General features: G+C 30.1%; 2 protein-coding genes and 1 non-coding gene across 3 annotated transcripts; 2 read left to right on the plus strand and 1 right to left on the minus strand.

Annotated features, from left to right (window-relative positions):
- Positions 1-1,751: 1,751 nt before the first annotated feature.
- LOC107932733 (DNA mismatch repair protein MSH5) lies at positions 1,752-15,143 on the plus strand. Its single transcript, XM_016864819.2, has 35 exons — positions 1,752-1,790; positions 2,418-2,449; positions 2,666-2,760; positions 2,945-3,025; positions 3,104-3,176; positions 3,777-3,840; positions 4,406-4,560; positions 4,706-4,807; positions 4,906-4,933; positions 5,012-5,043; positions 5,140-5,197; positions 5,383-5,469; positions 5,672-5,728; positions 6,210-6,311; positions 6,392-6,436; positions 6,764-6,841; positions 6,954-7,004; positions 7,097-7,178; positions 7,306-7,379; positions 7,540-7,639; positions 8,017-8,113; positions 8,227-8,322; positions 8,449-8,513; positions 8,654-8,712; positions 9,132-9,208; positions 9,310-9,396; positions 9,903-9,964; positions 10,065-10,126; positions 11,154-11,207; positions 11,330-11,415; positions 12,072-12,103; positions 12,205-12,228; positions 13,685-13,800; positions 13,914-14,010; positions 14,956-15,143. The coding sequence occupies exons 1-34, from the start codon at positions 1,752-1,754 to the stop codon at positions 13,983-13,985; spliced, it is 2,424 nt and encodes an 807-aa protein (XP_016720308.1). The 3' UTR covers positions 13,986-14,010; positions 14,956-15,143.
- On the minus strand, positions 14,863-19,683 carry LOC121227845 (GDSL esterase/lipase At5g55050). The gene is made up of 5 exons (XM_041110709.1): positions 19,177-19,683; positions 17,610-17,740; positions 16,604-16,834; positions 16,061-16,310; positions 14,863-15,178 (listed from the first exon to the last, which is right to left on the minus strand). Exons 1-5 carry the CDS (start codon positions 19,427-19,429, stop codon positions 14,958-14,960), a joined length of 1,086 nt encoding a protein of 361 aa, XP_040966643.1. The 5' UTR covers positions 19,430-19,683; the 3' UTR covers positions 14,863-14,957.
- On the plus strand, positions 16,874-16,946 carry TRNAF-GAA (transfer RNA phenylalanine (anticodon GAA)). Its single transcript has one exon. It is a non-coding gene; the product is annotated as a tRNA-Phe (tRNA).
- Positions 19,684-23,386: the final 3,703 nt, after the last annotated feature.

Here is a 23,386-nt window from a genome sequence, read left to right on the forward strand (position 1 = left end):
TATTTAGTGCATTGATAATGTATTTTTTTATTCCACAATCAGCTTTAGAAATTGATAAATATTTTTTTTAATATCTATTATTTTTAATATTTTATTTTACACCTACAGAATATTTGTCAACTCCATTGTAGAGTCTAAAAATTTCATTAATAGTATAATAAATATTTATCTAATTATATTAGTATTATTTTAAATTTCTTAAACTTAATAAGAGAAGATGTATTAATCAATGTTATCAAATATTAAGCCAATATTTTCTTAAAATTTAAATAATAACAACAAAAATAACGAAATGATAACAAAAATAACGAAATGAGGCTTTTGTTTAATTTAAAGGCCTTTTTGGATGAATGTTTCTCTCCTATATAGTGTGTTTAGTTTCTTTTTGTCTCACATTACAGTATTGTTATAATATCTAATTTTATCATTATTGCTATTTTTATACTAACAATAAGTAAACGTTCGCTCATCTAAAACGACCCTAAGTAAAATCATTGTAGACTTTTATTTGATAAAATTCATTTGGCAAAGTTTTACACTTAAAATGTCATTCAAGAATTGAACTTAAAGACGTGACTCTCCTTTAAGATTGTTGAATGGGGCAACAACTTGGAAAACAAGACTAGCAACTAAAACACGTCTAATAATATTTTTTTAGACAAATTAGTATCAATAAAAACCTTTTGAGGAAAATAAAGCTTGACCCTTGAAGAAGCATTGGACCTTGAACACATTCACCGGCATAAATAGTGAAGAGGAGAAGAACTAATAATCGAATCTGGTTCATTCAAAACAATAATATGGAATTTATAAGAGACTTTGATAGGATTAAGGATGTTTTTGTTCATCATTTCTCGTCTCTTTTTTCTATTAATAATAGTTCTTCTTTCATTAACGATGATATCACCTCTCATCTATTATCTTTAAACATCATAAAATTTTCATCGAGGAAGATAAACACGCTTGAGCATGCTCGAACTTACATCCTCTTATACTGACAGTAATACTAATGCCAACCTAATTAAGACTCAATCAATTTCTTTTTAACATTTTATTTAACTCATAAATAAATAAATAAAACCACAAATAATATAAAAATTTATATGTATATTTGCATTTTATATTCTTTTTACAAAATAAGTGTGAATAAAAAATAAAATCATCAATAATTTGAAATTTTTAAATGTATATTTTGCATTTTATACTTTGTTTTACAAAATAAGTGTTAAGTATATATATATATTGGTTTAAAATATGCGGTTATTCTCTGGACAAAGTTTAAAATTTAGTCCATATACTTTAAAATTTTAAAATTAAGTCTTCTTAATTTTTCTAATTTAAAAATATCAATCTAATCATTTATATTGTTAGTATTTTTCGTCAAAATTTGTCAACTTGATATGTTAATTAGAGTACTCTGATATGACGTTGCATATGATTGACAAGAAATAAATATGTTAAGTTGATAAATTTTGAAAAAAATTACAAACAAAAATAATGATTGGGCTAGAATTTTTAAATTGAAAAAGTAAAAGGATTGAAATTTTAACTTTTAAAGTACATGAACTAAATATTAAATTTTAGATAAGTACAGGGACTAATAGCATATTTTAACCATTTTTTTGTTACTTCAATTAAAGAACTAGACCGTTATATATCCCGCTCAATCTCAAAGCATATTCGAGGCTGTACTATAAAAGAACAAAAATTCCCTCTCTTTTTATTAGTGATCAAATTTAAGCGCCCAAACAATGGATGAAGACATGGATGAAACCGAAGCCCTCCCTCAGGTCCATTTGATTTCCAAGCTTAAAATGCCTGCGATTTTTTCTTTTTTTTTTGTTCTTTTTTCTGTAAGATCTGTTTGGTTGCTGCGAAAATCTGAGGATAAGAAAGAAAGAAAAAAAACAATGCAAAAAGAACTTGAAATGATTTTCTCGCTTGTTTGATTCGCTTTTCAAAGAAAAAAAAACCGAAACGCTCAACGTTCAAGTTTTAAAAGTTCTCTATTTGGCTATCTAAGGACAGGAGACCTTGATTTTTCTTTTGTTGCAGTATATTTTTGAAGTTTGTTTGATTTTGGCTTTCATTGTTTTGATTTTATAATTTTCATTGCATTTTCCAGTGATCCAAACAGAGTTGAATCAGATGTATATTCCAAACGACTTTTTAACACCTCAATCTTCGATTATTCATTAATCCATTTGCTTAATTCAAAAAATTCCTAGACATTCAAATCATGCAACCGCGTTTATTTTAATGTAAAATTCTATTCATACTAATTATTGACATTGTTTTATCATAGATAATGTTACCTTTTAAGTTTGTTTTGATCCTAGGAAAGTTTTGTTCCGCGTAAAGCTGTTACGATTATTTTCTTGCTAATGCACCTGTTTGGATGGATCTATATTTTGCAGGTCTACATGGCTTGCATTCACCAGGGACATCGGTGAGCTTTATCTTTGATTTCGAGTTATTTTCCATTTCCTTATTGTGCCTTTAAAATGTAGAAAAGGAAAAGGAAAGTTTTAACAAGTACCGACAAGTAAGCGCAAACAGGAAATTAAGAAAGTAGCGGAGGTAGATTTCGTTAAAGCTGTTGATTATGGTGTAAGGTATCAACTGGGAGATTTTTTTTTTTCGTTTTTCAAACTCTGTTGTGCAGAATTGGAATTTCTTACTACGATTCCAGCATTCGTCAGCTTAATGTACTTGAAGTTTGGGATGATGGTAGCTCAGACTTCCCACTGATTGAACTTGGTATGAGTTCATGTCTATGAAAGGAACTGGCTTTTGAGGAAAAGTTCAAATTAATTAGAACTATCATTGCTTGCCCCATAATCTTTTCTCCCATTTGCTATGGCTTCAGATTTGTTGTTTTCGTTTAGTCTGTTTTTAACTTCTAATTGATCATATCTGTTTTTCTTTGTTTTGCTCATTTCAGTGAAATATCAAGCCAAGCCGGTGATTATATATACGAGTACAAAAACTGAGGAAACCTTTCTGTCAGCTTTACAACGAAGTGGTAACTTCTCTTGGTTTGGTTGTTATATAAACTTTCTTATTAGCTTGTGAACTTTATTTACTCTCTAAAATGATGCAGATGGGATGACAGAGACTCCCACAGTGAAGCTTGTTAAAAGTTCGATATTCACTTACGAACAAGCATGGCACAGGTACAAATGGATGGCATAAATGAACTGCTAGGATAACTAAATTTATAAACTAAAGCACTTAACTTGGGGTTCATTTTTCTGTCATTGGTAATCTCAAAATACTACACCCAATCCCAGCCCTCTACAGCAGCAACAGAAGCCCAAGATTCTTTTAATCAATCTCCCTAAAGATACTTGACCATATGGTTAACATTCATTGGATGCTTGACTGGAAAGCTCCTTCATCATTCTTTCATATGAAGCATAGGAACAAACTTACGGGAGATGTTGTAAATGGTTCGTTCCAGTATTTGGAAGAAGTCAACTAATATTGTAATATGCACGTACATGCTTCATATCTGCTGCTGTTATGGATTGATTGGAAGAATTTATATTCAGTCAGGACATTAATTCTTATTGTGAACTTTTTCACATAGGACTAACTGTAGTACCCTACTTACTCATTTTATACAGTAGCTTGATTCATTTTATTTTGCTTTCCTGAATGAACTTTCTTTCTTATCATTCATACCTAAAATGATATTCTTCGATTCCAGCTTTAGTCATTGATATTTCTTCTCACCTTTTTTTTTTTTCTGGTTTCTTATTTGCCTTTTATAGGTTGATATACCTTCGAGTAACAGGAATGGATGATGGATTAAACATCAAGGAGAGAATTTGCTATGTAAGTCATCAAAATATGACCCCCCCCCCTTTCACATATGATTATTAACGCCACCTGTCTTTGATAACATAATCTCTTAACCAGGATACTCCATTAGCTGTAATATCTAATAATAATTTCATTTGCACAAAGTTTACATAATTTCAGCGTTTAGTCATGGTTAAAGATTTTTATGTAATTTGTAAATAATTTTATAACATAATGATGTGGAAGTTTCGAGGTTGCTGTGGAATATTATGAAAATACTACTTCATTCATAATTAGTATATTAATGTAAATAGTTTAGAATTAAACACGATGAGAAAACAAGGCAATGTTCTGCTCAGTATAGCTTCTCTGTTTCAATCTTTGAAGAAATGAGATGTGTTCTTAACAGCATCCTGACACTAAGAAACTAAAGAAAAATGGTTTTTTAGTATATAACCTCTACTGGCGTGTTTGATCCTCCTCTTTTGGGGTTGTCAATCCCAGTACTCTTTTCTCATTGCAGTAAGGATACTCTAGTGAGCATAATATCAGTTCTGTTGATATATGCATGCTCTTATTGCCTTTTAAACTATTGCAGCTAAGTTCTATGATGGACATGGGAAGTGATATCCAAGTTCGTGTAAGTGGGGGCCTTCTTGCTATATTAGAGAATGAAAGGATTGTAGATACCCTTGAGCAAATGGAGTCTAGGACTGCTTCAATTACAATCGATTCTGTTGCTGAAATTTCATTGTATCATTTTATATGAATTGATCATAATGCTCACAGCATCTGTTCTTCTGATTTTTCAAGTCAAAATTTACGTTCTATTTGGAAAAATAACAATAGATTTAGAAACCAGAACTCGATATTGCATTCCTTGACAACTAAAAAATAGGGACAAGTTTCTTAAGCTTGATGCTGCAGCACATGAGGCATTGCAGATCTTTCAAGTAGACAAACATCCGAGTCATATGGGAATTGGTAGAGCAAAAGAAGGGTAATTACATCCATTATACTGCAAGTATAAGTTCTTTCTGGGTATACTTTCAGATGTTTTAACCTGACCATATCTCTAACAGTTTCCTTTCTTTTTAGGTTCTCGGTGTTTGGAATCATGAACAAGGTTTGTAAAGTTACTTTAATTTTCATATTATTGTATCTTTTCTCACAGTGGAATAATTCACTTTCTCTTTAAACTCAGTGTGTGACACCAATGGGGAGACGTCTTTTGAGGTACTCGATCGAACTTGAGAAATCTGTTAAATTATTGCTGCTTATATTATATCTAATCTAATCCAAACACTTGGGCAATGGTTTTCTTTGCTATAGAAACTGGTTCCTCAGGCCAATACTCGACCTGGAAAACTTGAACAATCGTCTCAATGTCGTATCCCTTTATTCTTCAATCATATCTAGAAAGTGCTTGCATTTCCTGAATAAAAAATTCATTATGGTGGCATTTCAAACACATAATATCAGAACCTCCACTATCTTGAGGAATCCTATATTTGGTCTTCCAGCTATAATCTTAATCTGTTATTATCAAAACTCATAGCCTTTAACAAGATTAAGATATCATTCTTTCTTTCTTCCGAAGAACTGATGGTTTCTCTATGTGAAACTCTGAAATCCATGAAGGATGTCCCTCACCTACTAAAGGTATGACCACGACAGTTTAATGTTTTTTGTGGTTCACTTACAATTCCTACACGTGGAAAAATGAAGTGATTATGTTGCATTAAGTACAACTTTTTTCCTCAAAGTTTTTCATATTTTTGCTTTTCTGAAATGAAATACTTTTAGATGCTAACTAAGCCAATTTATTTTTCTGATGGATTTTTATTTTCTTTTCGTGTGGAAGAAATTCAACTCACCAAGCTCTCTGTGTACAAGTAGTGACTGGATTGCTTTTCTAAAGGTATTGCATATTAACATTGCCATGCTGTCATTTGATTCTCTTGTCTGTCAATTGATATATATCAAGTTATAGATCCGTTCTTGGTAAGATGATCATCTAGATATAACATCAATACTTGAGGACTATTTTAATGATTTCAGTTTAATTAGAATTTATTGTTTCCTTAGCTACATACAACTTTTGAGTTTGAGAAACATAACTGTATGAAGATATGTGGAGCAAATGGATCTCAATTTCAGGAGTCATTTCAGTTAGTGATTCAATTTGAATTAGAGAAATGTGGCTGCATACAGCATTTGAGTTTGAGAAACATGAACTGTATGGAAAAACATGGAGCAAATTGTTCTCGGTTTCAGGAGTCATTTCAGTTAGTGGTTTAATTTTGTCCTGAAAGAATTATCTCACAAAAAGCATGGAGTTCTTTTAGATTTATGCAGCACAGTTTAACTTAATTTTCCAAACCTTCTTTGTTTTCTTGTAGAGTGTCTGTTCGCTCTTGCATGTGAGCAAGATATTTGAAGTAGGTATTTCTGAAAACCTTAGAGAGCATATAGAGTGCTTGAACGTAGACGTTGTTACTAAGGTATCAAACTTGTTATTCATGAATATCCTCTTTCCATTAGGTTGGATGTGAAATATTTATCTATCTGATCTTTTCTCCAGGCTCGTTCATGCCTCACCGCAGAGCTGGCATATGTCTATGAATTGGTTAGTCATTTTCACTTTTAATATTCATTGACAGGCTGATGCTAAAAATTGCTGCTTGGTTTAGACATATCCCAATTAAATTCTTTATGAGGTTTGACAAGGAGATGCTTTAAAACTGAGAATATAGTGTGGAAATAGGAACTAGTAACCGATTATGCTACTTTCTTTTTCCCCTCGTGTCTCTTATTTTGCTTCATGTAGATTTGGTTCTATTTCTCATTTCAGTGACCTTTAAATAGGAAGAATATAGTCAGTAGAAAAATGCTGAGTTTTCCTGTTGCCTTCCTTATAACTTTCTTCTTTAAACTGACACATTCTGTGTTATAGGTCATCGGTGTTATTGATGTAAACAGAAGGAAAGAGAAGGGTTATGAGACACTAGTGAAAGAGGGTTTCTGTGATGAGGTTGGACATAAATTCTGATTTTTCTGTGATGAGGACAAAATGTTTTTTCTAGGAAAGTTTGTGTCCTTACATAAAACTTCCAACCTTAGTGTTTATTTCCATTTGTGCGCAGTTGGATGAGCTGAGACAAATATACGAGGAACTGCCCGAATTTCTAAAAGAGGTGCTTATTAGAGTATAAAGCATTTATGATGAATTCAAAGTACCATTTGAGGTTTTCTACAGAGTTATTTACATTATTTAGCATCTTCACAGGTTTCATCATTAGAGCTCAAGCAACTTCCTCATTTATGCAAAGAGAAGTTTTCTCCTTGTATTGTGTATATACATCAAATAGGTTGTTCTGTGTCTCTTCAGCATATCCATGTGTCAACGTATTTCCTGTGATATTAAACACAATCTTAATCTACTTGAAGTACATTTTAATTAACATTTAGCATGATAATCTTTGTTTGTCTGTCTAGGATACTTGATGTGTTTTTTTGAGGAACAACCCGATGAAATCACACAATCAAAAATTCAAGATCTTGAATTTTCAGTAAGTTGATGCATGCATCATATGGCTTCCTAAATTCGTAATTTTCTAACATTAAATTTTCAAGGCAAACTGAGTTGATATATGAATTAGATTTAAATGAATGCGAATGTTATTCCCGTGTATATCGCATCTAATCAGAGAATATTCTGCGAAAACTCAGTTCTCTGATGCTGATGGGGAAACAAAGAGATTCTTTTATCGTACGGCAAAGACACGAGAATTGGATAGCCTTCTTGGAGACATTTATCATAAAGTTCTAGGTACGCTTTATAATTTACTTTTAAGTAGTTAATGCCTGGTGTGTTTTACAAGTTTCATCTTGCAACCCATCTCAACAAGCTATATCCCAACCATGCTGCTGTTAGCCAGTGAAAGATAGCGCAATTACTTAGTAGCGAATTTCTTTGTAAAATTATGTTACGGTCCCTAGTTGTGGATCGAGTCACTGGCCGATCTGTAGGGAAATTGTTTGACTTAGCGGGGCTTTTCCACGTGCTTCTTCCACGCAAATGACCTATAGTGAACAAGTGGAACTTGTCAAAGGGAATTCCAGACCTTAGACTCGTTGAGAGAGAGATATAATTATATTATAATTATTTGACGTCTAACAAATTACTTCTTAAATTCATTAATGAAGATATGGAGAGGGCGATTATCAGAGACTTGGTCTTACGTGTACTAACATTCTCAACACAACTGCATAAGGCTGTGAACTTTGTGTCTGAACTTGACTGGTAAGAATTATAAAAAGTTCACTTTATTTCTATTTCACATTTTCTTCTCTCTGTAAACATGAATGTGTCTGAGGTAACTATATTAACCATAATATCTTTCATGTTGATCTTAGCTTTTTGTCGTTGGCAATGGTTGCTCGCCAGAACAATTATGTGAGGCCTACTTTAACCATGGAGACCATTCTTGATATACAAAATGGAAGGAACGAGCCATCTACTTAAAATTTCACACTTTTTTCATTTAGAAAACCTCTTAAGAGATCTTATTATTAGAATTAATGATGTTTTTCTTTCTTTTTCCAACAAGAACTAACAACTTTAGACTTGTGCTACAGGCATGTTTTGCAGGAAATGACAGTGGATACATTTATCCCCAATGACACAAAGATTCTTGATGAAGGTAAATTAAGTTAAAAGTTCAACTGTAACATGTAAAAATATCAGGATAAAACATTTAATCAATTAATCACAAAAAGCCTGTTCCAAATATTTCATTATGAAGTGGTTTTGTCCAAATCTACAAAGTTCTGTTATTTTCAGGAAGGATTCGTATCATCACTGGTCCTAATTATTCAGGGAAAAGCATCTACATAAAGCAGGTCAGTCTGGTGTACTTTTCTAGTAGAAGCATATTTGTATTAAGCACGTGCTTGTCTGCGCATATTTGCTAAGTTTTGATGGATTTTTCTATGTTTTTACTTGTTTCTATGAGATTCCTTCTGATCTCCAATATGATTGTGTTAGAAAACGTGATCAAATTTGTTTGTCCTTAAATAGGTGATTGGTGAAAAATAGATTGATTATGTTTTTGTTTTCCTCCTGTATAACATGACAGTACTAACAGAACTTACTTCTCCTCTTTGTTGGCTGTCCGTACAGCATTTATTTCTTTATCGGAATATTAATTTGAAATGTTAAATCCATGATTCTTAGAAAATAACTACTTTAATAGCCTACATAATCATCCATTTAAAAAGGTTTCAAATAAATTGCACTTACTAAATTATGGTTTTCCTAGGTGGCTTTAATTGTTTTCCTTTCTCATATTGGAAGTTTTGTACCTGCTGATGCAGCAACAGTTGGATTGACTGACAGGTACGTGATGCGCTTGTTGCTAATTCTTAAAATTAAAATTGCAAATCTCTGTTAGTACTTATCCAGTGGGTCACAGTCAACCATGTTTCCCATTTTCATAGGATATTCTGTGCAATGGGAGGCAAGCTTATGACTGCAGAACAGTCCACATTTATGATAGATCTACATCAAGTGGGAATGATGCTAAGGTATATCAGATTAGAATGATAATGATGGCTCCGTAGTTTCTCATGGAATGGCATGTCGTGATTAGGGATGGTAATAGATAGTGCGGATTTTGGATATTTGATTTGCATTTTGCAGATTCAGATTTGGATATTTTAGTTTCTATTTGCAGTAGATTCAGAATGAATGCAAATATTAACCATGGATATTCATTATTCAAATCCGTTTTACTTTTTCAAATAATGAGTTCGGATATTCATTATTTGAATCCACTTTACTTTTGTGGGTAAGGGATTCAAATTCAAATATCCTAATTGATTATTCGCTTTACTTCTAAAATTTGTACTTTAAATTTTGACTTACTAAATTCAGTTGTTTAGCATATTTGGATATGCTGCATATAATTTATTTAATTCGAATTCAGATTTAATGCTGATAATAAATCGACTTGGATTTTAAAGCTTATTTGTAAATACGAATTCAGATATTATAGAAATTGCTTTGTGCATGACGTTGAAAAATTTTACAGGCAGGCAACTTCAAGGTCTTTATGTTTGCTGGATGAATTTGGTAAAGGAACCCTGACAGAAGGTTGGTATCTTCCCTTTAACCTTATCACAAGATAGTTAATGTCTGGTTTTGCAGTATTACAAATATATTCACTGAGTTATCCTATCAATTTGTAATTTAGATGGCATTGGTCTTCTTGGTGGGACCATAAAGCACTTCGCCAACTTAGATGTTCCACCGAAGGTTTTCTGATCTACTCTTCCTCCCACCAAATTACCGCCTATTATTATAATCTGATGGGTGCACATTAGCTCTAACTTACTATAGTCAGAATTATTACTATCTACTAGTTTCTGGATGTTAATGTCACCATTTTCAGTCTATACTTGTTTTTCTGTGATGTGGACTAGCCCTATGTTACCCTGACTCTTCATCACTCCTAAAGTATCCATCTCTAGTATGTAATTGAGCATGGTTATTGTTGAGGTGAAGTCAGACTTTCTCTAAGAGAAGTCTTCTAAGTGTCGTACATTGAGAGCCGTCGGCCCCCTCAACGATGGAGGTATTGTGCCTAGAGTATTTGTGCTCGATTTTATCCCCTTTTTTTCTCCCAACTCCGTGGAGAGCCCTTAACAAGTTCACAAAATGAGAGCACCTCACCTACCAAGGAAATGTGAGCATTTGGCCTTGGTTGGCTAGCTCAAGTGGTACCATTCTGACCCACTAATGCCATACAAGGGATGGGTTCAAACCCCACCAAGGCCAAATGCTCGCATTTCCTTGGCGGGCAAGGCGCTTCTATTTCATGAACCCACCATCAAGGTCTCTCTGCAGAATCCGGAGATAAAACCTGGGCATCAAAACAAACACAGACATCCCAAGCACAATACCTCCACTGTTAAGTGGTCCGTCAGCTTCCAATGGATTACACTTCGAAGTTTTCTCCTGGAGCGAGTCTGATCTCCCCTCAACAGTTATAAAAGTAATATCTTTAAAACATATAGAAAAACTTGAAGAAAAAGTTAAGCATATTTATATCAACATTCACCCTTGAGTTTGGGTAACATAGGTGTACTACACTTTTCCAAGCTCAGGGAGGCATACACATTACTTGGCTGTAGATTTAATGAAACATGACATTTACGGTGGTTAACGAAGTTATGAAAGGATTTAAGCAAAAAACAGACTGCATAGTGAATGATTGGCTGTGTATTTACTATAATAGTTATCAGTAAATTATTGGGATTATGAGGTAATATTGTATTTGCAGGTTCTGGTGTGCACTCACTTGACTGAGTTATTTAATGAAAGTTGCTTACCAAAGGTACACATTATTGCATACTTGCTGCACAATTAAATGGCATATTCAGCTAGAGAAAAAAAAAAGAACATTGGCCTTTTACCTTTACTTTTACTTAAACTTTTCCATTCTACAATCATTTTCAGTCTGAGAAAATCAACTTTTACACTATGAGTGTGCTACGGCCTGACGAGAATGCTACAAATGTTGAAGACATCATCTTTCTGTACCGGTACAATTCTGTTGCATTTATATCACGTTACATCATCTTTCTGTATCGGTACAGTTCCGTTGCATTTATATCACGTTACCGGAATCACAGTAACATGTTAAAATCTGCCATTGATGACTATACCATCTAATAGCTCAGAAAGGAGGAGATGACAACCTAGGACCCTTACAGATTTCTTGCTAGTGTTTGTCTAAGGGTTAATATTCTATTTGGTCTCTGAGTTTGGTTTCAATGTTCAATTGATACCTACAGGTTTATTTTTTGTCTCAATTTAGCACTTGAGTTTAGCTTTAATGTTCAGTTTGATACCTGAGTTTTTTCAACTTGATACTTCTATATTTTTTTTTCACTAGAAAACATTTGTCAAATATCCATTGAGCCACATGATATCGTTTAGTCTAGATATCAAATTAAACATTGAGGCCAAACTCATGTACCAAATGGTATAATAACCCTTTGTCTGGTTTTAATTGTTACCAAAGACCAACCAAGCTGATTTGGTGTGTTAATATACATTTTATTGAACCACCTAGATGTATCATATATAATTTCATATTTGCAGTTTTTGGGTCAGACCTATGAATTCCATTGTCTTTATACTTTACATATAGTTTAATTTAATAATCAAGACAACAATTGCATATGCATTCTTGCAGGTTAGTTCCCGGACACGCAGCTCTGAGCTATGGTGATTTTTTCTTTCTCTATTATTTTTAGTTTATATAACTTGGGGATTCATGATAGAAATCTTAACTGAAAATCGTATGAATTACTTCATATTTCCTGCAGGGCTACATTGTGCATTACTAGCAGGTAAGTTTCGAATCTCCTAAAGCTGAGTTTGTTGCTTTCATCCCTATATGCATAGAGATAGTTAAAGCATCTAGCAAGTTTTCTAATTAGGCATAATGACTTATTTGACCTTTCAACTTTATAAAAAAAAAATTTTTAGCTCTCTATGTAATTTTTTTGCCTCTTTTAACCCTTGAAGTTACGTTATTTGTGAAATCACCCCCTAATGGATTGAAAAGTTAACGACTATTAACTTTGCTGATGTGTCATACATGTGGATTGCAACGTGAGTGCCACATTATTAATTAATTAATTTAAAAATTCAAAATTCAAAAATTATAAAAATTATTAAATTAGTTGTTAACATTATTAAAAATGTATAAAAATTAAAAAAATAAAAAAAATTTAATTTTTAAATAATTAATTAATTGTTGACGTGGCATATATGTGGATATCACGTCTACAAAGTTAACAGGCATTAAATTTTCAATCCATTCTAGGGTGATTTGACAAATAATGCTTATTTAATGGCTAGAAAGGAAAAATTAAATAAGGGTTAAAATGAGTCTTTTTGTAAAGTTGGAGGACCAAATAATTTTAATTACGGAATGTGCAATCAAGTCCTAGGATAGAACTGAGTAATATAATTATGGTTAAATTGTCATAAGCCTTTGTACTTTTTAAAAATTTAGAATTTAGTCTATTTACTTTTATTTTTAAGAATTTAATTCGTCTATTTTTTAGATTTCGAAATTCAGGTTCAACTGTTAACACTGTTAAATTTTTTTTATTAAATTTGTTGCTATGATATTTTGAAATAAACAAAAATACCCACTTAATAGCCATGTAAGTAAAAAAATAATGTAATCAAACTGAATTTAATAAAAATTTAATAATATTAATAGTTGAACCTAAATTTTAAAAATTAAAAAATAGAGATATTAAATTTTTAGAAATAAAAATATAAAAACTAAAATTTAAATTAAAAAAAAGGACAAGTTTAAAGTATGTCATAGTAAATTTATTAAAAGTGCTCACTGAAGATCGTCTAAATACTGACGTAGACTCTGATAAATTATAAGTCAATAGACGATTTTTCATATACACTATTATGAATTTTATTTGCTTGCACCAACATCAAATGCTCTGTAGTATAGCTTTATTATTTGGACTTTTTATTTTTTTTAAGTATTCATATCTGATACTTAAATTAGGTATACTGATGTAGGGATATGATTTTAAGAAAAAAAATTAAATACATGAAAAAAATTTTAAAAATCTAATGATATTTTTGTAGGATACATATCCGTGACATCTACACCCGAATGTAACAGATTTGTACGAGACTAAATTGCTATTCTGACCAACAATACTTTGATACTTTAACCACATACAAATTTTTGAAAGCCAAATGAATCTAAAAACCTAAAATTATTGATCATGAAGGAATTGCATGATTCCTCTATTCATCATGTAGGTGTCCCAGATGAAGTAATTAACAGAGCAACATTAATCTTGGATGCTATTGAAAAAAATAAGAACGTGGAGCGATTATGCAATGAGAAAATATCAGCCAAAGACCAGCAATATAAGGTTCTACTTTCACGACTTAAAAAAAGAAAAAAAGAATAAGAATAAGACTATCCTATTGTTTATTTCATGCTTTTATTCATACATTCTGTCTCATTGATTGGGCCTAAATTCAGACTGCAGTTGACAAGATGTTGGCCTATGATTTACTTAAGGGTGACCTCAATGCCTTCTTCCAAGATATATGAATACTTTGATTCTAAATCATGAAAGGTATGTCCTTGCACTGGCCTGTATATTCTTCAGTTTTGGTACATTTTACATTTTGGCTCTTTGGTAGTCTGAATACGTAATACAGATATAACACGACATGAAAACAGAAATATCGAAGTTTCCAAAAAGTTAGGATATTAAATTTCTTATATAATAATATAATATAAAAAAGTTATTTATACTTATCAATTGAACATCCATTAGAACAAAGTTACTCATTGTTGATTCTGAATTTAGAAGTAGAAGGAAAAAAAAATCTCTTGATGGGCTCTTATGTGTCAATTTTCATACATGAGGATATGTATTTTGTTAGGTTTTGATATATCTAAGGATCAAATACTTTATCTATATTTGAGTATTTGTCGAACACAGATATTTAAGGATACACTTATTTTGTCATATCAGAGCCGTGTCTGACACTTTGACACTCTCCTTATACAAGTATTTGTGTCTCATATATGTTAAATATGAATATGTGTCAATTTTTATATACAAATATATGTATTTTGTTAATTTTTTATATAATAAAGGATCATATACTTTACTGATATCTAAGTATTTGTCGAATATAAATATTGCATACATAGTTCTTTTTGAAAACAACCTGTATTCTCAGACCAATACATCATATAAAGAAAACAATAAACACCTTAAGCAATTTTAGTTGATAGGTTATTTCATTCTGATCACATTGTATTTTTAATTTTATTTTTACTACAAATAACACAGCATTCTGTTCAACACAATTTCAATGGATAAAATTTATTTGCTATGCCTTTTTTTTTTCCTATTATTATGTTGATACACCTTTTTATTTTTTTTTCTCAAGAAAAAAAATATCAGTGCTCAACATTTATATCGAACAAATAATCAATTATATATTTGTATTAAACATATACTCTTATTTCACACTTACACATGTTATATTATTTTTATAACGAGCAGAGTTAACCCGAAACTAGCTGCCGAACATTGATTGGGACAGAATATGGAGGAGGACCATCAAAAAGAGTATCCACAACAATGCGAGTGGTTGCCTCGGTTGGATGATACAAATCCCAAAACATATGGTCTGTCCTATTGGAACATTGTGTTGCAAGCGGTAAACAAGGAACTCTAGCTCTCAATTCACCAAGTCCACAACAAGCAGCTTCTATCTCATTGAACCCTGCTCAAAAATGGCAAATAAAATGGTAAACTCTTCTCTATTCTATTATTTTTTTTCCTTAAAAAAAAAGACAATTAAGACAAAAAAAGGTTAAATACCTAATTGATCCTTGTCCTGTAGGTTGAAGAGCAAATTAATCTCTTTATTATAAAAACTAGCTATTTACTTTGTCTATAGTTAATTTTGAAGCAAATAAGTAGAATTTTGGATGGTGAATTTTGAATGTTAAAAATTACTTGTTTTGTTTTAAAATTAGGCTAAATAATTCACCTAAAAGTCACTTTTTTAAGCAACCAATAATAACATAGCACATCATATTTTTTTTAGAGTGCATAAATAATATAATATATGTTTTTAACTCTAAAAATAAAAAAGTTTAATCTATTTTTATATAAAAATTTAAAACCCTAACTCCTCTTTAAACCCTAAATCTTAATCTAATCATTTTCCTTCAAATTATAAATCTTCTAAATTTTAACCCACCATAACATAAATAATGAACCTTACATTACTATTATTATTAGTTAAAATTATATTTAATCAATCCATACTAATTAAAATTAAAATATTATTTAGGAGAATTGTTCTAATGTTAAAAGTGTATGATATTCTTTTGAAACATTTTTATTAGATGGGTAAAAAGTAAATTTTTAAAAATCATTCTAATATAATTTAAACTCCATTCTAAAACACGACTATTTAGTATTTGTTAATATTGAACTTTATCATCATTTACAATTTTACCTATTTATTTCAAAATGAAATGGACAGTGATTAAATTCTTCATTTTTATAGTAAAAAAATACTAATTTGCTCCTTAATCTATAGCAAGACTAGATAATTTAAAAATAATAATAATAAAATAAAGGTGGTAATTAGTACCGTAAGTAGATGCGTTTTGGGTGATGGTTTGCATGATAGCATAAGTATCAGAGTACGAGTAGTTGAAGCCTTGAAGCTCGGATTTTAGTTCATTCAACATTACCTTTAGCCCATCATTGTACTTGACAGCCCAAAAATTATTTTCTGCATTGCATCCATGGTTTTTGTTTATAACTCTTTCTAACGGGATGCATCCTATGGCTCCTACACCAGCCGAAAAGAATCTCCGAGCACCCACTGCGTAGAGTCTCTGCCAAAATAGTAAAATTAACACACATAATCCAAGTATATAGGTAGATATTAAAGTTCTGACTTGAACCCGAAAATTAGATATATTAACTTAAATTTGAATTTAGCTAAATTCGAGTTAATTGTATAAACTCAAAACTTAGATTCGCCCAATCAAAATTCTAAATAATAATCAACTTAACAAAACTCAGAACAAGTACTTAAAACTATTTGAGCTTAAGCTTCAAATCAAAATTTAATTGGTAAGCTTGAATTATCCAAATTTAAAATGGTTTAAGAAAGCAGTTAAGTTACCATTAGTTGTTGTTTTAGAGTGGTAACCATCAAATCTACATATTGTTGTGGGGTTTTCTGCTTTCTAAGATTTGAAGATCCAAAGTAATCGAAGAGATCGTTACTCCCAATAACAAAAGCGAACAGAGATTTTGACGTCTGATTTTGTGCTGCAGAACTTCCCAGCTTCATCAGGATTTTATTCACCGACATGAAATCGTCCACTTGGTCTGACAGTGGTATTGCTTGACCCTATAATATTAAAAAATTTAGAAATACAAATATCAGTCAGCGGGGATAGCTCAGTTGGGAGAGCGTCAGACTGAAGATCTGAAGGTCGCGTGTTCGATCCACGCTTACCGCATTTTTAGTTTTTGTTTTCAACAGCCAAGTGTGGACTTCAAGCTATTCTTAACGATTTTGTAAGCAAACACAACGAAATTAGGCCCAACAAATAAAAAGGCCCAATTAGATCCTTATTTACAAGTAGATGTGTTTATGAATAAAAGCTGGATTTAGGTAAGAGTTTTTATATTAATAAAATTTATATTTATTCAAAAATATGAATCTAAAATTTTATTTAAGTTTGTTTGTTGTAATTTTAACTCAATCCTATTTTATGCTTCACTATTTTTTTAAAAGAAATATTTATATTTTTTATTTAATATTAAAACATTTCATTTATTTTTTATTTTTACTAAAATTTTATATATAGATAACTTAATTTTTTTTTAATGTGACAATATAGCATTATATATTCTATATATTTAATTTAAGTTACAAATTATATAATATATAAAAATAACATAATATAATATAATCTATTATAAAATTAAAAACGGATTAGGACGAGTTTAGGTCTTTAAGATTTGAGCATGAGTTTGGCCCATATTTTTAATAAGCCTAATATTTTTGTACAAATTCTTACAAATTTCAATGGATAATTAAGTTTGGGTGAATAACTCAATCCATCAACAAGTATATATATAAAAAAAATAATACATTAATATGTAATTTTCCAACTTACAAAGACACGATCGGTGCTATTGAAGATTCCGGCACCGCCCGAGGCGAAGCTAACACCGGTTAAGTGGGAAGTAATATTGTTGGTTGACAAAGAAAGATAGGGTGGTGAACTTGGTAACCCTAATTTTTCAGCTGCCCAAAATTACATACAAATCAAATGTTAAAACACATACATGTGCAGTACAGTAAACACAAAATTCTAGTACATGTCAAATTTGAGATTTCATTCTCCACAACTTCATTTATTTATTTTAAGAACGTTCCACAATTTTATTTGTTTGACTGAAAATAGTTATAATTAAACGTATTTGATGTTAATTCTTTGGTCAAATAAATTACAATTATATATATATTTATTTTTTATGGTATCTCTCGAAATAAGTTCAATAACTAATTTTTTGTATTCTGTAAACATATTAATAATTTATACGCACGAAGAAGGTGGGAGTGACTTTTTTAAACAATGTCTATGAATTATTCATAACCCTTCCCTAATTCATAATAAATAGGAGGATAATGCATTTCAGCACACTCAAACCCATGTCTTCCTACATTGACAACAATGCTCATTCTAATCGAGTTAAGACTCACTCGACTACTTATATATATTTTTATAACTACAATTATGTCAAATGTGTTTTATATTTATGCATTATAATAATAAATATTTTAAGACATTTATGTCTTTATGTTGTTTATATCATTTTAATGTCGTGTTTTAATTTATTTCTGTCACGTTGTGTTTAATATCATTATCATGTGTCCCAAACAAAACGTCAGCATTAATTTATTTGAAATTTCTATATTTTTCTATCTTATAAAAATAAAAGGAAATGTAGAGACAGAAACGTGAATGCCATGAATTTAGCAACAGAAGTTGGACATGAAGGGTTAATTGCATCCAACATTTTTAAATTATGGGTATAATTAAATCGGTTTTTAAATTTTAAAATATTTTAATTTAATCCCTTAAAGTATTAATTTTGTATTAATCAGATCTTTTCATTAGTTTAGTCATTAGTTGGAGTGTTAAATGACCACTATGGAGCATTCTAAAAACACTTTAGTTTATAGTTTGACCAACATATGTTAAATATGCGCCATGTCGAATCTGGACCAGCATTTAACGTCTAAACTAATGACCAAGTCGAATGAAAAGGACTTAATTGATACAATATTAATATTTTGAAGATTCAATTTAGGGGCAAAGCAAGATTGTTTACCCCATTAACATGGTAAAATTCTCCCTTTAACCCTTTTAAAATTTTATGAAATTACAAATAAACATAATGGTAAAAATATACCTTACCCCCCCCCAAAAAAAGTATTCAATTTTAGTCTCCTTAAATAATATTCTAGTTTCACTCAAGTTTTGAAGTTCAAATATCAAACTAAGTTTCATGTAATAGTTTGAGGACGTTTGGTGAAATTAACCCAATAAAGAAGCCATTAATCTGCAATGCATGATACCATACGACTATTTCTACCATTCATTTATCAGTTATATATATATATATAATCTAAAAGATGAAGTTTAATGAGTAAAGTAATAAGAAGAAGCTACTTACCAAGAAAATCAGCAGCATTTTTGCCATTACAAAACCTTCCGGTTGGTTTTCGGGTCGGAAAATCGACACCGTTGTGTGGAAAATTTGCCTTAGCGAATGAAACAGGTAAAAAATTGTTGTTCCCGACATCAACCAACGAATCTCCGAACACATACACCGCCGGCACCATTTGAGCTTTCAATAACTCCATTCTCCAACTCAATACACATATAGTGAGGAAGAAGATGAAGTTATTCCCATCCATTTTCACCATTACTAGGGTTTTTCAAACAAAGAAAGGAAAGAGAACTCTCTCTTTGTTTGAAAAAAAATGTTTTAAGGTTTGATGGGTGAGGAGTGAAATGAATGGTTGTGTTTTAATAGAAGGTTTCAAGGGTGAGAGATTTCTTAGGTGAGGACTGAAATGAATGATTTTGTGCTTTTATAGAAGGTTTCATGGGTGATAGATTACTTTTTTTTAGTTCAAAAGTGGATTTTGTCTTAATTTCTTGGATTTTAGATTGTCTTTCATGACTGAAAAGGTGGGAACCTTATTGTGAACAAGTTAAAAGGTTATGTCTTTGACCCTTAAAAATGGTAAATATCTCATTTAGTTCCTTTGAAGTTTACAAAATTATAAGTTAGTATAATAATAAAATTGCACTTTGATCTTCAAAGTTCCCTTAAACCAATTTTTTGACTTCGCCCCTGATTCTGATGACATGGGTTTAAATCTTATCAACTTACTATAACGCATCAATAATCGATTCAAATGTTTGGGTGTTAACGGTGAATTCAATTTCACATTTGTTTTACCATTCATGAAGATTAAATCGATCTTTCTGTGGTCATGGTTATTCCTCCCAATAAAATTATTTTCACGACTTAAATCACCATTCAAAACTAAATCTTTCGGCAGTCGTGATTGGTCTTCTTAACAATATCATTTTCATAATTTGAATCCAGATTCTCTCCTTAAAAATACAATATATTTTATGTTGTACCCAGAAATTATGTGTTTATATAAATTAAAATCTGATAAGATGATTAAATTTATTTTTATATTATTTTAATTATGATTTTTTAGGGTAATAAAAAAATTATTAGCAATTTGTGTTTGAAGAATGATGGGAAAGTTTATAATTTGTTTATATGATTCTAGTAGTTTCTTGTGGTGTGAAATTAGGGGAGGGTGACAAAAGATATTCAACGGCGTGGCTTAAGCGACTAAATGGAAACCCCACACCCAATGTAATCAAAATTTCATATAATACAAAATAATATAAGAGATTGTTTTTCGAGCAGATTGAGTCTTAGCTCGATTGACATTAATATTATTATTAATACAGGAAGATGTGGGTTCGACCTTGCTGAAACACATTATCCTCCTATTTATGAGTTAGAGTAAGATTATAAGTAGTTCTAAGCATTATGTAATATATATGTATAATCAGAACCTATAAAAAAATTATTACATATTAAATAAGTCTTGGTATGTTAACACATGTAAATGATTTAGGCGGATAGCAGTTAACTAAAAATTGTTATGTTGAATCATATTTAATTTAGAATTATTAATCAAGGAAGTCAATTCTGTATTGGTATTCTTCATTTTATTTATACTAAAATATTTGACTTAAAAATGAGAAAAAAATTAAATTTTAAAATCTTTTATATATATATATATATATATTATAAAGTTTTTAGAATTATACACATGACACAAAAAGAAAGTACACATTTATGAAAGAAAAAATTGCAATAATATAAATTCCTTCGTTTTTTTATATATAATTTATAAAAAATAATTTAATTTAATTAATACATACAATTAACGTATCTGTGTATAAAAAATTAATATAATATAATATAATTATATACATTTTATTAATATAACTGATGATGACTTAAATGTATTCATTATTGTTATTAAATAAGTTTTGGTATGCTTTACTTATCTCAATGGCTCATTCTCATCTCAACTCTATATTTTAATCTGATTTCATGTCCATGTTCTTTGTGGCTACTTTAAGATAACAATAAATAAAATTAGTTTCTGGTCGGGTCGGATTTGGATTCGGATAAAAAAGATATTATTTTAGGAAGCTAATTTTGTATCGGTATTATTCGCTTTGATGTTAAATCAAAACACTTTACTTCTGATTTTGGTGTAAATTTTAATTTGTATTACTTGTACCAATATGTTTCGGACTTTCGATAAATTTCACTCATGACGTTTGAAATATGTTGTACCGGTCAATACAAAAACAAATAAATTTAAATTTAAAATAATGCTTAAAAAATGAAAAAACAAATAAATGCATCAGTACCAATAGGAAAATAATATGTTCACTAATATGGGACTAACTACTTTCCTATCAATATTATATATAGTTGCTCAAACTTACCCGACCCAGGATATGAGCATTAAATTTTATCCAAATTCGTCCATATAATTTGTAAGTAACTAATTCAAATCCGTTGAAAGATGTACATATCATATTTTCTAAAAAAAACTAACATATTATAAACTTAAAAATAGAACAAATCATATTAACTTAAGTTTTAAATATTAAAACTCGAATCTGACTCATATCTTAAATAAATTTATATTTTTATTCGAACCCGTTTTTCGATTCTAATATTTTTAAAAAATTTATTATTAAATATTTGAAAACTAAACATACCAATTGTATCACTAGTCTTTTTTGCCTGTTTTACATGCATTTACTTGATACAAATTTTATGATTTTAACATCAAAATCCCCAACATATCAATTACATATATTTCTTCAAAATTTGTCAACTAAATTTTAGTACTGTTGTTAAAAACGGGGTTTTGAATTTGAAGTATTCAAATTTAAGACCTATCACATGCAATTATATATACGGATTTTTAACTTATGTAAATATCATATATAGGTTTTAGTTTGATTATAGTCTCGATTGCCAGGAGCGAATGTAAAAGGGTAGGTAGGGCCTAATCCCCATCCTCAAACCAAAAGGAAAATGAAAAATTTCAATTCAGCCCCCTTGATAATTATTAAATTATAAATCTATAAATGGTAAAATTGTACTTTGATCTCTTAAAAATAAAAATAAAAAATTTTATTTAATCTTCATAAATTAATACATGATAAAATTATATTTTAACTTTTATTTTTTTCCCTAAATTAGCCCCTATGAATTGTTCTAATTTTCAATATGTTTATACTTAAATTTAGTTTGGGTTAATGCAGATTAAAAGTAAAAGGAAAAGGTTAGGTGACAGATATAAAGCAGTAAATTTATGTGAATTTAGGTATCCATGGAGATTTGGTTGAATTCCATAGAAAATTTTAGGGGTAAAACAACAAACCAAGTTCTAGTTTTGAATTTGAGGCTCGAATTTTTATTTATATCATTAGTAAAGTCTTTAACTGAATTGGTATCACGAGTTAAAGTCTTTAAAATACGTGTATGGTGGGTTTTGTAACTATACTAATTAGATTGGTAAAAGTTTAAATTTACCACAAAACCAAAATTAAATTTTAGCATACTTCGTACATTTTTATTTTAATATATACAATTAATTGTCTTCGTCTGTATTCTAAATTCGTGATTTCCATACGTATACGTGTGGTTGAACATGCTTCACAATTTATTTCCAATATTTTATATTTTGTGCCATCAATTTTCAGTAGTTTCTTAGAATTACTCTTTAATATATTTTTTCCTATTTTTTTTGGGTTAGGTTTCAACCAATTCTGCTAGTAGGTTATTCTACACACATTAAGAATATTTTTATTTATTTTGCTTGTTGGTATGCCACTTTTGGTAGTATGGGATAAAGTGTGTTTTTAAAGACATGTCACTAACATATATAAAAATTTATTCAACTAATTTTTCATAATTAATTTGGCACAATTAATTAGGGGAGGACGGTAATTCATTTCTGGTTTGAACGAACTAGTGGAGGGACTGATTAAAGGGCTCAAATGATTTATAATTAAGTTCCAGTTTTTCATCTATTAATTATAAACTCATTTAGTAACGAAGTCAATCTACTATAGTATCATGACTGAGCTCTATCTGATGGCATATCATTACGAAAGCAACTCGATCAGTGCTTGTCTAATGACCTTTTCATAAATGTGTTATCCTCATAGGATATCCTCAAACATATTAAATCAATTTTATTTCTCGTTACACTTTAATCACATAATTTATCTCAATACATTGTTTCACATAT

The sequence above is a fragment of the Gossypium hirsutum genome, chromosome A04, assembly GCF_007990345.1.
Source record: "Gossypium hirsutum isolate 1008001.06 chromosome A04, Gossypium_hirsutum_v2.1, whole genome shotgun sequence".
In the NCBI taxonomy this organism is placed as follows: domain Eukaryota; kingdom Viridiplantae; phylum Streptophyta; class Magnoliopsida; order Malvales; family Malvaceae; genus Gossypium; species Gossypium hirsutum.

Bases quoted from the DNA above. Each gene is read 5' to 3' on its own strand.
- LOC121227845 (XM_041110709.1), bottom strand. From the start codon at position 19,429: ATGGTGAAAATGGATGGGAATAACTTCATCTTCTTCCTCACTATATGT. The intron at 16,835-17,609 runs GTAAGTTGGAAA...TTAATATTATAG, and splicing joins ATAGCACCGATCGTGTCTTT to GGTCAAGCAATACCACTGTC. The intron at 16,311-16,603 runs GTAACTTAACTG...CTATTTTGGCAG, and splicing joins CTCTAAAACAACAACTAATG to AGACTCTACGCAGTGGGTGC.
- LOC107932733 (XM_016864819.2), top strand. From the start codon at position 1,752: ATGGATGAAGACATGGATGAAACCGAAGCCCTCCCTCAG. The intron at 6,842-6,953 runs GTTGGACATAAA...ATTTGTGCGCAG, and splicing joins AAGAGGGTTTCTGTGATGAG to TTGGATGAGCTGAGACAAAT. The intron at 12,229-13,684 runs GTAAGTTTCGAA...TTCATCATGTAG, and splicing joins ACATTGTGCATTACTAGCAG to GTGTCCCAGATGAAGTAATT.